Source organism: Jaculus jaculus, chromosome 14 (assembly GCF_020740685.1).
Source record: "Jaculus jaculus isolate mJacJac1 chromosome 14, mJacJac1.mat.Y.cur, whole genome shotgun sequence".
NCBI lineage: Eukaryota > Metazoa > Chordata > Mammalia > Rodentia > Dipodidae > Jaculus > Jaculus jaculus.
Genome location: NC_059115.1, coordinates 10,473,270 through 10,491,313, shown reverse-complemented (window position 1 = coordinate 10,491,313; position 18,044 = coordinate 10,473,270). Strand labels below are relative to the sequence as shown.

The 18,044-nt window shown below is 40.0% G+C and overlaps 2 protein-coding genes across 2 annotated transcripts; both read left to right on the top strand.

The window, feature by feature from the left end:
• The first annotated feature begins 438 nt into the window (after positions 1–438).
• LOC101611671 (vomeronasal type-1 receptor 4-like) lies at positions 439–1,380 on the top strand. Its single transcript, XM_004672729.2, has one exon. It carries the CDS (start codon positions 439–441, stop codon positions 1,378–1,380), a length of 942 nt encoding a protein of 313 aa, XP_004672786.2.
• A 14,763-nt stretch (positions 1,381–16,143) lies between these two features.
• LOC101611962 (vomeronasal type-1 receptor 4-like) lies at positions 16,144–17,040 on the top strand. The gene has a single exon (XM_004672730.2). It carries the CDS (start codon positions 16,144–16,146, stop codon positions 17,038–17,040), a length of 897 nt encoding a protein of 298 aa, XP_004672787.2.
• The last annotated feature ends 1,004 nt before the right edge of the window (positions 17,041–18,044 follow it).

Here is an 18,044-nt window from a genome sequence, read left to right as displayed (position 1 = left end):
GATGGTTGTTATTTCATATGTTGCAGACAGTGTATTCTAGCAAATCTGTGCTGTTTTCCTAAGGTGGCACTAAAAATCCTGACACATATTTGCACTCATAATAAATCTCTCAATTTGACACTTTGGACAAGGTATTGTTAAATTAAACTCAGATGTTATTTGTAAGGCATGCTGAAAAACCCTTGACACACAGCATGAAAAATATATGGTTTATGTTTCATGGCAATAACATGGCTAATATCTATATGAAAAATATCATCTGAAAAACTAGGAAATACTAAGAAACCTATGAGAAAATGTAAATTTATTATCACTGATTAATGGAAGTTATGGTTACAGGTGGCTGGAATATTTTGCATGTCATAAGGGAAGCTGTCCTAATTGTCAGTGAAGAGTCCTGTGCCTCTGATACTGAGAGACACTACGGGAAGGTGACAGATGTCCTCCATAAACCTGACCATGGGGATCACGTTCCTGTTACAGACGGCACTGGGAGTCCTGGGGAACTGCGCCTGCCTTGGCTACTTTGTTCTCAATGACTTTTCGGGGAGACGGGGGAAGCCCACAGATCTGATTGTCAAGCACCTGACCTGGGCCAACTTCATGGTTCTTCTCTTTAAAGGAATCCCCCAGACAATGGCTGCCTTTGGTATGAGTTATTTTCTAGATGATATTCTGTGCAAACTCATCTTTTATTTCCACAGAGTGGCCAGAGGAGTATCCCTTGGTTCCACATCACTCTTGAGTGTCTTTCAGGTCATCACAATCAGCCCCAGCAATTCCAAGTGGGGACAGCTCAAGTTCAGAGCCCCCAAGGTCATTGGTTCCTCCTTGGGTCTGTGCTGGGCCCTGCAACTGCTGATAAATGCCTCTGTTCCTACGGTTGTGACAGATATCTTGCGGACAAAAAATAGCACAGGATTTAGAGATTTTGTATACTGTGCTACTGTAAATATTCACAGTCTAACAATGACATTCTATGCAATCCTATTTGCCTGCACTGATGTCGTGTGTTTGGGAATCATGACGTGGGCCAGTGGCTCCATGGTCCTTATGCTCACAAAGCACAAGAAAATGGTCCAAAACATTCACAGCTCTCTGTCTCCTTGGTCATCACCTGAGACCAGAGCCACCCAGAGCATCCTTGCCCTGGTGAGCAGCTTTGTATTTTTAAATATGATCTCTGCCATCTTAGGCTTATTTCACCCTTTCTTTGATATAACTAGTAGGTGGATGGTCAATGCAAGTGTTGCAATGTCTGCATGCTTCCCAGCCTTCTGCCCCTTCCTGCTCCTCAGCCGGTACACCAAGGTTTCTAAGTTCTGCTGGAATTTTTCATATGAAACCACACATGGCCCTTGGTTAGTGGGAGAGGTCTAAGGGGGATGTTACTTGTCGATGCCATTCTTCCAGGTTATTATATTTCCCAAATGACCCCTCACATTAAACACCTATTATAGCCAAAATATACCCCTAACATCATTCTCATATATTCTTCACAACAGGCAGTAATTAAAGCATTGTGCAAATGCACACATGATTGTTATCAATAGATTCCATGAAAAATGTTACAGTATTAATTAAATTTAAAGATTGTGCTATCTTATTTTTGAACAATCAATTTTGGATTTTCAGTCCAACATCTCTTATACTGACAAAGGTTATGCACCTTCAACTAGTTTGACCTTCATTAAAAAGGGAAGAAAGGGGAAATTGAGTGTCAAAGTCATTCAGATAAAAGGAACCAAAAAAAAAAAAATTGAGCTAGAATCGAGTGACCAGTGAAGTATCATTTTCTGGCAATTTATGGCCTTTCTATGATATGGGGAGTTTGAAATGAATTATGTTTCTCAAGTATTAATGTCTCAGGTATATATATGTACTATCTGGGTATGGCAAAATTATTTTCTCATGCTCATATAACCATCCAGATATAGAACATTGAAAAACCAGTAAAGATATATGCATAAATACCATGGTGGTTTGAATGTAAATGAAATATTCCCATCAGTCTTATATGTCCAGACTCTTAATCTAGAAATTGTGACTTGATCGAGGAAAGTTGCGAAAAATCCACCATGAAACATTCCAGGGAGAGGTTATATTTCCCAAATGACCCCTCACATTAAACACCTATTATAGCCAAAATATACCTCTAACATCAAAACGAGAACTCATAGCCCTCCTGCCCTTTTTCTTCTCTCCTTTTTTCTCTTCTGTCTTCTTCTTTCTTCATCTCTCTCTCTCTCTCTCCTTCTCTCTTTTCCTCTTCTTCCTGAATTATACGACTATGATCAGTTTGCTCATACAAAATGATTTTTTTTTCTAACATTCAAAACTCTAGCCTCAGGCTGGAGAGATCACTTAGTGGTTAAGGAACCTGCCTACAAAATCGAAGGATCCATTTTTGACTCTCCAGACCTCAAAAAAGCCAGACACACAAGCACTCTCTCTCTCCCTCTCCCTCTCTCTCTCTCTCTCTCTCTCTCTCTCTCTCTCTCTCTCTCTCTCTCTCTTTCTTTCTTCTCTCACTCTCTCACATAAAAAAAGGCTAGTCTGTGGTCACAAAGAAATGAAAACTCTATCCTCTGTAATTTTAAATCTAAATCAAGATTTTATTTCCTGATGTTACCTCTGTTCAAGTATTTTTGTCCTATCAATGAGTAAGCAATAAATATACAATTGACAATATTATAAAGAAAATGTTATGGAATACCTTATTGAACTTGAAATTCACTTAGAGTGGTGTGATGGTCAATCTCATTGTCAATCTGATTGAATCTTGGCGTAATTAATGTGCATTACTCTGGGAAGGTCTGTGATGATATTTCCAGGATGCAATAGCTGAGGGGAAAGAAGACCCTCCCCCAGAGTGGGCAACATCTTCTAGGGACAGACCAGCTATAAATATATCTGAGGAAAAATCAGCACTGGTTGTTTGCCTGTGAGAGCACTTATCTTGATGCTGCTGCTGCTAACCCATCCCTTGTCAATAGCAGAATCTAGCTCATCCAGGCTTCCAATGTGGGCTGAAAACCAGTCACTATCCACAAATCTTCTGGCCTCAAACACTAGCATGAGTCTGCTGAGAGATCTTGCTTTATGAACTGAGCAACAACTGGCTTCTCAGCAGCTCCACTGTGCAGATAATAATCACCATTTGCCCTTAATGTGTAAGCCAATGTAATAGTTGTATATACCATATATGTATATATGTAGTGAGCCGTAACAAATATAGCATTCTGAAATTTATATAGCTAATTTAATTGAACAATGAATTAGCTATACACTAACCTATTACAATAAAGTAATTTAAAAGTACCTGTGCATAATTTCCATTCATTAACCTAAAAAAGATGAGCAATGGTGTAAAACAATTAATATATTGACAAAATATATCTCTGCAGACCCACATGAGCTGTAATCAATTCTTATTCTTTTTGATGATTTATGTCAAGTATTTGGTCATAGTGAACAGAGTCTGACAAACACAACTGGAGAACTTCAGGTTAAGTGAAATAAGCCATTGTCAGAAAGACAAGCATTGATGTTTTATCTCTCATATGGGTAATCTAGAAAAACTATGAAAATACAAAAGGAAGTATTAGGGGAAAGGAAGGGGACCAGGTGGAATATAGATGGGGGAAAGAGAGCACGATGGGGATATAAGTATTATCAAAGTACATTGTAAGTGTATGAAAATGAAACCATTATTTTGTACAGTTAAATTCACTAGTTAAAAACAGTTATGAATGAAATAAAATGAGGGTCAATGCTGTAAAATGCCTCTATTCAGGTATGGTGATACCTCCAGAATCATTCTTTATGCATAGAATACATTAATAGCTTTTATGCTTCCAAAAGAACAGGGAGCTTCATTTAGTCACACAAAAAATTGCACTGAAGTTTTGATAAACGTATTGAACTTATACTTTGTTTTGGTAAGATAGTCAGTTGTACAATATTAATTCTTCCAATCCATGACCATGTGATATTTCCATCTAGTTTCATTCCACACTATCTTTCCTGAAATTTTCATTGCACAGGTCTCTAGCTCCTTGGTTTGACAAACTGCAAGTCATTTCATTTCTTGAGGTCATTGTGAGGTTGGTTCTCTGAATTCTTCCTCAACAGTTTGATATTTGTGCATAGGGATGCTTGTAATTTGTGGGGATATTTTTTTATTTTGCCATTCTACTGCAAGTGTATATCATCTTGGTCATATGTGATAATGATGTGTTCCCTCTTTCATCAGGGCTTTCATATTGGATGAGTATTGGTTGTGGAAGAAGGAGCTCTTTGCAACAATTATGATGACCTTTCTTTTGTGTTGGAGTCCATTTATGTGACCTGTTACATTGATTGATTTGTGTAGAATGAAACATTCCTGTGTAAATTTGCATGAAAAATGCTATTTGATTGTGTGTGTGTGTGTGTGTGTGTGTGTGTGTGTGTGTGTGTGTGTGCATGTATACATTCATGTGGTGTCCACTGACCAACCTTGGGTTTCTTCCTCATCAAGGCCATCTAATTTTTTAGAGACAGTATCAATCAAGGACCAGGAGTATATGAAGTGCAATGGAGTGGACTGAGTGTGAACCCCAGAGGTCTCTGCCTCCATTTATATAGTTGAAACATGAAGCTTGAAATATTTCATTGAGAATTATCACACATACACTGTTTAGGATATTGGTTTGTGATTTTCTATTTTGGGGAGAATGTCTGTTGATAACATTAAGGTAACAACCATTAGTCCTTTGCTTCTCACCCACTTTGTTTTTGAGAGCACATTAGGAGTTTCAGAATTCTACAGATAGACTACTGTTCTTCAGAATAGCTTATTCTAGAGCCTTATCATACATAATGTAGATATTTTATTTACTTTTTTGAAAGAGAGAAAGAGGAAGGTAAAGAGAGAAAATGTGAGCAACAGGGGTACCAGCCAGTGCAAACAAACTCCAGATGCATGTGCCACCTTTTGCATCCTTCCTTTTGTGGTCCTGGGGAACTGAACCTGCGATCTTTCTCTTTACCAGCAAGCTCGGTAACCAGGAAGCATTCTGTCCAGCCCCAATCAGGCATTTTAGATTATAAGTTTGTGGACTAGACAGTTAGTGAGATTATGAAAACAATTTTATTTTGAACAAATTACCAAATAAGGCAAGGCATTTTGTGACCTTGTAAGGGCATCACCATGCTTTACACTGAGGTAAATGTTACCCTTTGAGGAACAGAAGGCAGACTTACACACAGAGTATTGATCTGAAAACTGTCTACTCTGTAGCCCCTGGGAGCCATAAATATGGCACTTTATAGTGACAAGATTTCATTGGAGATGTAACTAGTTTGCCATGGGACACGTGTCAAGGATCTTCATTTATTTATGACCCTTAGAAATGCCGAACCTTGAAGCTAGAGAGATGTCTCAGCAGTTAAGAGACTTTCCTGTGAAGCCTAACATCGTCAGATCAATTCCCCAGTATCCATATTAATCCAAAGCACAAGGTGGTACATGCATGTGCAGTTAGTTTGCAATGAACAGAGGCTCTGGAGTTCTCCCTCTCTTTGTCTGTCTGTCTGCCTCTTTCTCTCTCTCTCTCTCTCTCTCTCTCTCTCTCTCTCTCTCTCTCTCTCTTCTATCTCTTCTATCTCTTCCAAATAAATAAGTTAAATTCCCTTTACAAAGGTGTGCTTAACTTTCTCCAGTAGCAGGGTACACCATAGTGAATACCAGCTATCCCAATGATGAGGGCACTCAGTGGAATAAGGCTGGGAGAAGGGAACAGGTGGTACCAGCACATGATGTGTCCATGCAAAGTATGATCTCAATAAAAAATCACAGAAGGAAAATATTATTATCAATATTAAAAAGGAAAAAATGTGAATAGAAAAAAGTCAGTACTATTTCAGAGTGTCTGTGAAATGCCCCACGCTGGCTCTGACATGCAGTAGGTATCCGGCAAGAGAGGCACAGAGGCCCTGGGGGCAGAGAGCAGCACTCACCCACAGACAGCAAGGATATAGAGTTCTCGGCTCTATAACAGTGTGCAATCAAATTCAACCACCTACCCTCTATCAACTGCTTATGAACACCACATGCATGCACGTCTCTGTCCATCTGGCTGATGTATGTATTGAGTAATCGAACCTGGGTCCTTAGGCTTTGCAGGCAAGCACCTTAACTACTAAGCCATCTGTCGAACCCCAAATTTTACTTAAATTTTTCTTGTGTATTTTTAATACATATTTGTGAGTGAAGACAGAGAGAGAAAGAGGCAGAAAGAGAGAATGGACACGCTAGTGCCTCCAGCCACTGCAAATGTACTCCAGATACATGAGCCACCTTGTGCATGTGATGTATGTGGGTCCTGAGGAATCGAGCCTAGAACCGGCGACCTTAAGCTTTCAAGAATCACAAACTGAGGAAGAACTAAAAACAGGGAAAGCATAAATGTTTCGATGTTCCCAAGCTATATACACGAAAAGTTGGAGGAAGAAGACATGCTTATTACAAGCGTGTCCTTGTACAATCACTTCCAAAGGACAGGAAGGCAGACTTCACTTGGTGTCTCTCTCAGGCCCACAGGACTATGAGGAACCCCTGAGTGCTCTTACATGGAACGTTGCCATAGAGAACCCACACATTATGGGGCAGCAGAAGCATCTGGTTCAATGTTTATGTTTTAATTTTTTTCCATATTTATTTACTTGAGAGAGAAAGAGGCACATAGAGATTAAGGTGGGGGATGTAATTAGCACACCACGGACTCTGGACACTGCCAGTGAATGCCAGATGCATGCACCACACTGTGCATATGGATTATGTGGTACTGGGCATTGAATATAGGTCCTAAGGATTTGCAGGCAAACTTTAATTGCTAAGCCATCTCTCCTGTCCAATGTTTACATTTAAATGAAAATAATTTTTGTACATAGACATCAATCTCAGTGATTAAAACCCACCAAAACCACAAGATTTCAAGACACTTCTCATGATAATTTTTATAAATTTGTCCACTTCATCTTCCTAACTGAGGTACCTCCATTTAAACTACTATTTTATATTTTAATTTTGTTTATTTACGAAATAGGAGAGAGAAAATGGACGTGCCAGAGTATGTAGCCACTGCCAATGAACTGCAGATGCATGTTAATCATTTGCATATGGCTTACATGGGTTCTGGGAAATTGAACCTGGGACCTTAATTTTCCAAGCAAACACCTTAACCACTAAGCCATCTCTCAAGCCTTCTACCTGCTTTTGTCTACAGGAATTTCAGGATGTGTTTTTGAAATCACCCCTGATGAAATCTCTTCTCCTCGTTAAGATTGCTCCCTGCTCTGTGTCCATCCCATGACTTCATTCATCTGGAGATTTACCAACTCCTCTTCCATGTTTATGATCCTTTATAGCTATACAATAAACCATGCGTACTCTGAACAACTCCACAGCGCCCAGGCTGAGAATGGCTTTGCATCTGACAGAACGTGCTCTTTAATGTCAGCCCACCTGGAGTGACAACTACCTCTCAATTATATGCTCAGTGATGTCAATTCTTCAGATCCATTCCATACAGCTAGAGCTTCCTGAACTTCATATTTGAGAAGTTTAGGCAATGCCTAAGACATCTTTATATCTTTTGTCCTCAACTATTTTCCAACATTATGGTAACACTTATATGATACAATGTACCTTTCTGAGATAATAATGTGAAGGGTTTGTACTATCTCTTGTGATGTTCTAAAGTACAATAAGAAAGATACATATTCTTAAAATTTATATACCAGGGGCCTGGAGACATGTCTGAGCAGATAAGGTACTTGTCTGCATAGCCTAATCACCCAGGTTCAGTTCCCAAGTATCCACACAGAGCTGGATGAACAAACAGGGACACTTAGGTAACTATGCTGGAACCATTGTCTGTAATAAGCTCAAGATAACGCCAACTTCTACAATGGCAGTAACATATATATATATATATATATGTTCATAATAATCTTCCTTTCTCTTCTTTTCCTCCCTTACAGCACTCCCCTTGCAAAGTAGTATTTCTTCTATTTTGATGCCACATGATTCCTCCCATCCTTCATCCATTACATCAAAATGTTGATGCACTCAGTATTAAGCAGTGGTTTTGGAGACCATGACATTATAGCAGAGGAAAGAAACTCTCAATTCTAGGAAGACATCTTAGAGTAGACAACCTCTGAATGAATCATCCTTCAAAATTGTTCCTTGAAAATGTCCTTCTTAAAAACACTGTATAGGTATTTGCCTTTTAAGTCTCTACTATCTCTTCTCTCTGTCTCTCTCACTATCTGTCTATCTATCTCCATCTCTTCCTCAGACATCTGGACTTGGCCTTTGATTTTATGAGAAGCCATATGGAGTGAATAGTAAAAAAGATGAAGTGGAGGGCTGGAGAAATGGCTAAGCAGCTAAGCACTTGCCTATGAAGCCTAAGGACCCCAGTTCGAGGCTCGATTCCACAGGACCCATGATAGCCAGATGCACAAGGGGCCACACGCCTCTGGAGTTTGTTTGCAGTTGCTGTAGGCCCTGGTGTGCCCATTCTCTCTCTCTCTCTCTCTCTCTCTCTCTGTCATTCACAAATAAATAAATAAATAAATAAATGACAAAAGAATTTTTTTAAAAAACGATAAAGTGGAGGGCAGTTGTGAAGTACACATTTCCAGATGTCAAAGTGGACATGTCTGTCACTCTCAAATAAATAATTTTTTTTAAAAAAAAGAATACTCTTAATGTTGTGGACAGGAGTTCATAGCTCCTAAATATAATGATGACTTAAAATGCTTTAAAAGTAATAATCTTAAAATATTTTGAGCCTTTTAGTTCTTTCTTGAACGTGGGCTTGAATATCCTTTCCCAATTCATCTTATTCTATAACAAGACTCATTCCCTAGTTCTTTTGTAATACCCAATTCATCATTCCATATTTTCAGTAAAGTACTTCTGTGGGTTCTCCAGGATCACAGATTTAAATGTTTTGTGATATCGTAACAGGAAAGCACATAATTAAGGAGTGTTTGCTCCCTTAGCAGAGACTTGGGCCAACATAACACTATGTCCTAATCACCCCTCACCCCCCAGGAGAACTGTTAGTGTCCATGGGATGCCACAAATTTCTCTCACTAGTCTCAAAACTCATTGGGATATACTGACTTATCACTAGTAATTGTGTCTGGTAATTGGTAAAAGAGACAAAAGTTTTTGAGATTTTTTTTAAGTTTCACAATTAGGCACTGTCATTGTTGTACCAAGAAATCAGATAATCTCAGGTCAGGAGGGAGGCAATATCACAGGACTGTAAAGTACTTCTTAGATAATTTTTTCCTCTTCAACACTAGTCATTGGAGGGTTGGGATTGGGCCAATCCCCTGACAAAAGACAGCATAGAGGTGGTTATTCTTCAGTCCTATACACAGAGGCATACAATGAAGTGGACTGGGTGTCAGGATGGAAAAATGCAAAACCTGGGAAGTGACATTTCAACAGAGTTTATACTGTCTCACAGACATGAGGACAATGTAGATCAAGGGGTGTTCATTAAACATGGCCTACACTATGAGATAAACCTGAAGGTAAGAATCTCCACATGCATCTCTGTCCTCCAAAGTGTATCCTGTACATGAGCACCTCAGTTACCAGTTAGTGGTGTGAGTCAGTGTAGTATAAGCTGCTGTACAAGTTACTTAAGGAGACGATTCTGTAGTTGGAATGTCAGGCCCTACTTATAGGAAAGTGGGGTGGTGAAAGTCACACCATTATGAACTCTGGTGTGGGATCATGGGTAGACACTCACTTCTTGAATAACAAGTATTAGACTCTAAATATTCATGAATCTAACAAAAACTTTATTTGATTTACAGGATGTTGATTGTATCTACAGACAATTGCTATCATCAGAAATGTTTCTACCTCTCAGAGTAATGGAGGTTGTCAGTGGAATATATAGTGAAGCAGGTTATAGAAAGTAAAGTCACCTGCTATTGTTAGAAAATAGACTGATTCTAACATTTCCTATGATAAGTCTCTTTTTGTTTTTTATCATTATTATTAATTAGTTTTGTACTCACTGAATACAGTAAATTTGGTACAATTGTTAGTATCATCCATGACCTACCTGCTCTCCTTGGTCCCTCCTTGTTGACGTATATGGGTCATGCATTCTGCAGTTAGCCCACAGTTAATGGTAGGATAAATATATCTTCATATTATGACCCCAAGTGTGGCTCTGACATTCTTTCCCCCTCCTCTTATGCAAAACTTACCTGAGCCATGTTGGGTTCATTTTTGGTCTACTTCTATGATGAGGTGTTGGGACCTCTGGATCTCTGGCTGTCTGGTTTGGTAGGAGTTGATTTTTCTCTGTGTTGATCTCCTTCACCCTTGTACTGCTACCCAGTTCACCATGAAAACAGCACCCTTGCTTGTTTTGCCAATTTTTTATAGTTTCAGCTGAGGCTCTTTTGAGGTATGATGGGGTGATTCTCTCCTTAGGACCTAGATCTATCTGAAAAAGAGAAGCAGATTCTCCAATGGAGAGTAAGCACCAGACAAATGAGATAACCCTTACTTATTTATAAAAAATTTAATAGGTGTAGGCCCTCTTGTAGCCCACGATTGGTGGTAACTTGATAATGAAGAGCAGGCTTATTTTTGGATGTGGTTCTGACTTGGTTCCCAAAACCAGCTATGGGTCCCGTACCACTGGGGGGATCAGTTAGCCGAATCAAGAGCACGTGGTTTCCCACCATGGCAGTCCACCTCTATTGCACTTGTGTGAGCATCACATCAGGTTATTTGTTGCTAAATAGGTAAGACCATGAGTTACTTGGACAGATCTTGGTCATTTCCCCCAGTCGCCCATGTAGCACCTTCTGGCACTAGACACACTATCTGTCTGGGGATTGACTCTCTTCCAGCTTCCAGCCATGCAATTCCATTTTATGTGTCAACCACATAAGGCGTCTTCAGCAGTAGGGATATACCACTAACTTTTGGTGGGTCATCAAGTACTTTGAAAGAAATCTGCTTTTCTTTTAGGAATCCTTGTAGGTTTCTCTGATCAAAAACTCTTTGTGGATGATAGCCACATGCTGGTACAAGGAGTTACAGGTCACTGCCCACTAAGAAAAGGAAGAAAAAAAAATAGCTACTATAAAAGAGTTAGAGAGAAAAGAGATTGGGGGGGGGAGGAGAGAGAGAAGCTCTAGAAGATTAAGGTCAATCTTCATCATACCTTCTCCAGTGTCATGTTGCTCAGGTCTTCTCTCTAATGGCCTGGTGAAGGTTCAGCCATTTGGTCTGCCTTTTAGGATGCAGAATTTTATGGCGCCATTGCCATTTGGGTCTAGATTTGTGTTTCGTGCCCCCTCCATTGCCCTACCCTCCCTTCCCACCCATGCTATTGTCTAGTCCATGAGATGCTTGCTGGGCATGTAAGGTATCTTGGGGAGATTCAGGTTAGGTGCTATAGATGAGTGAGACTATGCAGTGATTTTCTTTCTGTGATTGTTTAAGTTCACTGAGAATGACCTGTTCCAGGTTCAACCATTTTTCCTCAAATTTCTCTGTATCATTTTTTTCTTACTGCTGTATAGAATTCCATTGTGTAGATATACCACATCTTAGTTATCCATTCTTCTAGTGATGGACATCTGGATTGATTCCAGCTCTTGGCTATTATGAATTGAGCCACTACAAAAATGGTTGAGCAGATCTCTCTGGCCTGTGGTTTGAAGGTTTTAGGGTAGTTACCCAGTAAGGGAATAACTGGGTCTGCTGGTATCTCTATAGTCAGCTTTTTCAGGGTTCTCCACATTGCTTTCCAAGGTGGTTTTAGAATCTTACATTCCCACCAACTGTGGATGAGTGTTCCTACTTCTCAACATCCTTGTCAGCATTTATTTTCATTTGCATTTTTGATGTTTGCTATCCATACTGGAGTAAGGTAGAATCTCATAGTTGTTTTAATTTGCATTTCTCTGATGATTAGGGATGATGAACATTTTCTTAAGTGTGTGCTTGCCATTTGTATTTGTTCTTCTGTGAACTGCCTGTTCAACTCTTTGCCCCATTTTGTGAGTGGGGTATTTGACTTTTTACTGTTTAGGTGTTTGAGTTCTTTGTAAATTCTAGAGATTAGGCCTCTGTCAGTTGGGTAGCCAGCAAATATTTTCTCCCATTCTGTGGGTAATGTATTGGCTTTCCTATTGTGTGCTTGTCTGTAAAGAAACACTTCAGCTTCATATGATCCCATTGGTTGAGTGACTATTTAAGATAGTGTGCTACTGGTGTTTTGTTTAGGATATCTTTTTCCATTCCTATATCAGGGAAAGTACTTCCTATATTTTCTTCCAGTACTACCCAAGTTTCTGGTATTTTATTGAGGTCTTTTATCCATTAAGACTTGAGTGTAGTACACAGCAAAATGTGCGGATCAAGTTTCAATTTCCTCCATATGGTTATCCAGTTGGTCCAGCACCATTTGTTGAAGAAGATACTTACCTACAATGCCTAATGACCCAGATTTTATTCTTCAGAGCCCATGTGAAGCCAGATACACAAGCTGGCTTGTGCATCTGCAGTTTATTTGCAGCTGTTGGAAGTCCTGGCATGCCCATCCTTTCCATCTGTCACTCTTCTCAATCTCTCTTTTCATGCAGGTAAATAAAAGTAAAAGTATTAAATTAAATTAAATAATTTTGCTAAATAATCTGATCTAATCAGATATTGACACTACAACCCAGCCAAAGTGAATCCAGTGGGAACTCTGAAGAGCCTGAGGCTGCTATAACCCATCCTAGCCGTCACAGTTTCAGGTGCATACCATGAGCCACAGCAGTAGGTTGGCACTTCCTCTGGTAGATAGGAAAAGTGTCAAATGTCTCTGATGCCAAGACACTCTCTGGAGCAAACATCTGACTTCTTCTTATATAGTGATGGGCAAGAGTCAATTGGAAGTCAGAACATGGCCTTAGAACCAGAATGGGAGATTATGACATGAGCACTGGCCTGAACTTAGCCCTTGGATAATCACATTGTGAGCCTCACAGACCCAAGTAGATTGTTTCAAACATGGTCTGGGCATTGGCACTTTGTACATTAAGTGTAATGAGGGAGACTGACTCCTGGGGAACATAAAGTCAAGTCACAGCATCCTTTTACCCACACTCCCCTTAATCAGAACCCAATCCTTGGACTCTGCCATTCCTTGCACACCCACTCGGATGCTAACTTTCCGGAGGAAAAGCCCAACCCTCTACAGGAGCTCATGACACAGAAGTTTCTTCTAGTTAGTGACAGGAAGAAGTTTTTTCAAGAACTGATGTCATCTCCCTAAACAGACACTGTCATCACTGTCTCCTGTGACATGATCACCTTGATCACAAGGGAGATTAGGTCTCAGTATATGAAAGCCTCGCACTGAGATACTGAGTTCTTCCTTAGTATGTGTGGGATTGCTGTGTCTCTGACCCCTGAATCTCCATGACATACGTGATCTCACAAAGGCATCAGAAACTGAGATTCTTTCTTCATTTTGTTCCTTGGTTTTTTGAGGTAGCGTCTCACCCTGGTGCACGCTGACCTGGAAGTAACGATGTAGACTCAGAGTGGCATTGAACTCTCAGTGATCCTACTCCTGCCTCCGAGTTGCTGGGATTAAAGGTGGGCACCACTACACCCAGCTTGCAAGTGAGTTTCTTAACCCCATTTACCCTTAGACAGTTGGTCATTGCAGTTAAGCTGCGTGAGAGCTGCTCTCAGATATGGTCACCTGCTTAGAGACAAATGCACACAGAGAAAAGGATCTAACCACAGGTCTGAGCTCACCTGCTTGCAGAAATCCAGTAGGAAAGAGAATGACTGACCCTGGAATTTCCTTTTTGAAGCTCTTTGAAGGGATTCACTGTGATTTCCTTAGGAGCAACAAGGATTGGTGGGGGGCAGTGTCTCAGTGACAAAAATGTGTGTGACTGTGTTTCAAAGTTCAGTTTCTCTACTTTTTCTGCTGGGGTCATGTCACATTCTATTAAAGGAGATGCTAGAATAACAGGCAGATTTAAGTGACTTATGGGAGCAATTCTTGTAATGTATAGGAGGCTGGATTCAGTGTCCTGGATTTTCAGTCCACACATTACAGGGCTGATAACAGCATTCATTTCTATCCTGGAATCACATGTTCCAGTTGGCACAGTGACAGGGTTTCTGTCATCATTGAGGACAGGACCAGTGACAAGAATTCAATTTCATAATTTCATACCTAAAAGCAGACTCTTAAAGATTTCCACTGCAATGATCCCAGTGAGCAAACTTAGTCTGACATAGTAAGGGTAAAATGTTTCCATCTCTGCAGCTTTGTTTTCCAAGGGCTCTGGCTACTCAAATAATTCGACCCTTTTCAATTCTTGATAGAAATGAATGTTTCCGATATTTTTGTCCTGCCAGGTAGTAAATATAATACTAGCTATAATTATTTCATTTCCTATAGTTTAGAAAAGTTTCATATAGTAGAAACAGCTTATTAGGTTTGCAGAATAACACTTTAGGGCTAGAGACATGGCTTAGCAGCTAAGGCTCTTCAATTCCCCAATGCCCAAGTAAAGGTAGATGCACAAGATGGCTCAAAGAACTGGAGTTGGGTTGCAGTGGTGGTAGGCCCTGACACGCACATTCTGTCTGTCCATCTCTCTCTCTCTACCTATGTACTTAGTTAAATGAATAAAAATATTTAGAAATCTTTGCATATCATGTACGCCATCCTAATATCAAGGCACTTTTCACTTAACACCTTAACAATCATTTAACTCTCAAATTTAGGATAATTTTTCACTATTGTCCTATTAAAAATATTTATTTATTAGTTTGCAAGAAAGAGAGAGAGCTATATCAGGACCCCTTGGCCCTGACAATGAACTCCAGATGCACACACGAATTTATGCATCTCCCTTTATGTGGATACTAGGCAATCAAATTCAAGACATCAGGCCTTCAAGAAAGCATCTTTAGGGCTGGAGAGATAGCTTAGTGGTTAAGCACTTGCCTGTGAAGCCTAAGTACCCCAGTTCGAGGCTCTGTTCCCCAGGTCCCACGTTAGCAGAGGCACAGGGGGGTGCACGCATCTGGAATTCGTTTGCAGAGGCTGTAAACCCTGGCTCGCCCATTCTCTCTCTCCCTCTGTCTGTCCTTCTCTCTGTGTCTGTCGCTCTCAAATAAATAAATAAATAAATAAGAAAGAAAGCATCTTTAACCTCTGAAAAATCTCTACAGCCCAACTATTATCTTATGATGCTTGTAGTTTAAAATATATGGAATTGGGCAGCAGACACTTTCGTAACCTAAAGAATATTTAAAACTATGTACCAGGACTCGGCATGGTGCTGCAAGCCGTTAATATGAGGACTTGGAAGGCATAGGTAGGAGGATTGATAAAAGTTCAAGGACAGACTGGAAGCACAAAGTGAGTTCCAGGTGAGCCTGGGCTACAGTGAGTTCCCACGTTAAAAAAGGAAAAAAAAAAAAAAAAAGAGTAGAGAGTGAGAATCCTAGCTCAATAATAAAAAAATAAAAAGGACGCATACTCAAGGAATTTAAAAAACTACGTAAGAAATAATTCAAAAAAGGGGAAACTACATAAATGGAAATAACTAGTATTTACCGACAAAACAATCTTCCTTCCTATATTCTGAGGGTTGTTATTTCATTTCTGGCAGACACTTGAATTCCAGTCAATCGGCAATGTTTTCTTAGCGTGGCTCAAGAAAACCTGACGCATATTTGCACTCATCATAAATCTTTCAATTTGAAAATATGGACAGGTAATTGTTAAATTTAAGTCAGATATTTGATGGAAAGCATGACGAAACCTCTTGACACATAGCAAGAACAATGTATTATTTATGTTTCATGGCAAGAGCACGACTAATACCTACCTACATCTGAAAAACTAGGAAATATTATGAAACTTATGAGAAAAGGTAAATTTTATTATCACTGACTAATGGAAGTTCTAGTTGCAGGTGGATGGAATATGTTACATGTCATACAGGAAGTAGCCCTGCTTGTCAGTAAAGAGTCCTGTGCCTCTGATGCTGAGAGACATTCCGGGAAGGTGTCAGATGTCCCCCGTAAACCTGACCATGGGGATCATGTTCCTGTCACAGACGGCACTGGGAGTTTTGGGGAACTGCGCCTGCCTTGGCTACTTTGTTCTTAATGACTTCTTGGGGAGACAGGTGAAGCCCACAGATCTGATTGTCAAGCACCTGACCTGGGCCAACTTCATGGTTCTTCTCTTTAAAGGAATCCCCCAGACAATGGCTGCCTTTGGTATGACTTACTTTCTAGATGATATTCTGTGCAAACTCATCTTTTATTTCCACAGAGTGGCCAGAGGAGTATCCCTTGGTTCCACATCACTCTTGAGTGTCTTTCAGGTCATCACAATCAGCCCCAGCAATTCCAAGTGGGGACAGCTCAAGTTCAGAGCCCCCAAGGTCATTGGTTCCTCCTTGGGTCTGTGCTGGGTCCTGCAACTGCTGATAAATGCCTGTGTTCCCACAACTGTGACAGATATGTTGGGGACAAAAAATAGCACAGGATTTACTGGAATTGTATACTGTCCTATTGTAGATATTCCGAGTCTAACAAGGATATTCTATTCAATCTTATTTGCCTCCATTGATGTCGTGTGTTTGGGAATCATGACGTGGGCCAGTGGCTCCATGGTCCTTATGCTCACAAAGCACAAGCAGAGGGTCCAACACATTCACAGCTCTCTGGCTCCTCAGTCATCACCTGAGACCAGAGCCACGCAGAGCATCCTTGCCCTGGTGAGCAGCTTTGTGCTTTTATATATGATCTCTGCCATCTTAGGTTTATGTTATGCTTTCTTTGATGTAACTGCTAGGTGGCTGGTCAATGCAAGTGTTGCAATGTCTGCATGCTTCCCAGCCTTCTGCCCCTTCCTGCTCCTCAGCCAGTACACCAAGGTTTCTAACTTCTGCTGTACTTGATCATATTAAACAACCCATGGCCTTCAGGTCGTAGGAGAACTCTAAGAGGGATATTACTTGCCTGTGCCAATCCTCCAGGCTATCCTGTTCTCCAAATGAACCACTCACGTTAAGCACTGGTCCTAGCCAGAATATACCCCTAACATCACTCTCATATATTCTTCACACCAGGCAATAATTAAAGCAGTGTGCAAATGCACACGATTGTTATCGATGGTTTTCATGAAAAATGTTGCACTACTAAGGAAATTTAAATACTGTGCTATATATATTTTGGAACAATTAGTTTGGAATTTTCAGTCAAACATCTCTTGGCAAAGGTTAAGCATCGCTCAACTTCCACTAGTTTAGCTATCATTAAAAAGGGAAGAAAGGGGAAATTGAGTGTCAGATTCATTCAGATGAAAGGAACCAAAAAAAAAAAAAAAATGATGGGCTAGAGTCAGAGTGACCAGGGAAATATCATTTTCTAACAATTTATGGGCTTTCAATGATATAGGGAGTTTGCACTGAAATATGTTTCTTAAATATTAATGTCTCAGATATAAATATGCATTATTTGAGTATGGCAAAATTATTTTGTCATGCTCATATAATCATCCAGAAACCAGTAAAGAAATATATATTATGATCATGGTGTGTGGAATGTAAATAAAATTCTCCCTACAGGCTCATATATCTAGACTCTTAATCTAGAGATTGTGATGTGATCACAGAAAGCTGTTGAACATTGCCATGAAAAATTCTAGGAAGAAGTGTGTGGCTGGGACAAAACAAGAATTCATAACACTGCTCACCTTTCTCTTCTCTTCCTTTTTCTTTTCTTCTTCTTTCTTCCTCTCTCTCTCTCTCTCCCTCTCTCTCTCTCCCTCCTCTTTCTCTCTTTCCCTCCTCTTCCTGAATTATATGACTATGATCTGTTTGATCATCCTACTTCCAGGGTTGTTTTTTTTTTTTCTGTAACATTCAGAACTCTATCCTCAGTCGGGAGAAATGGCTTGGTG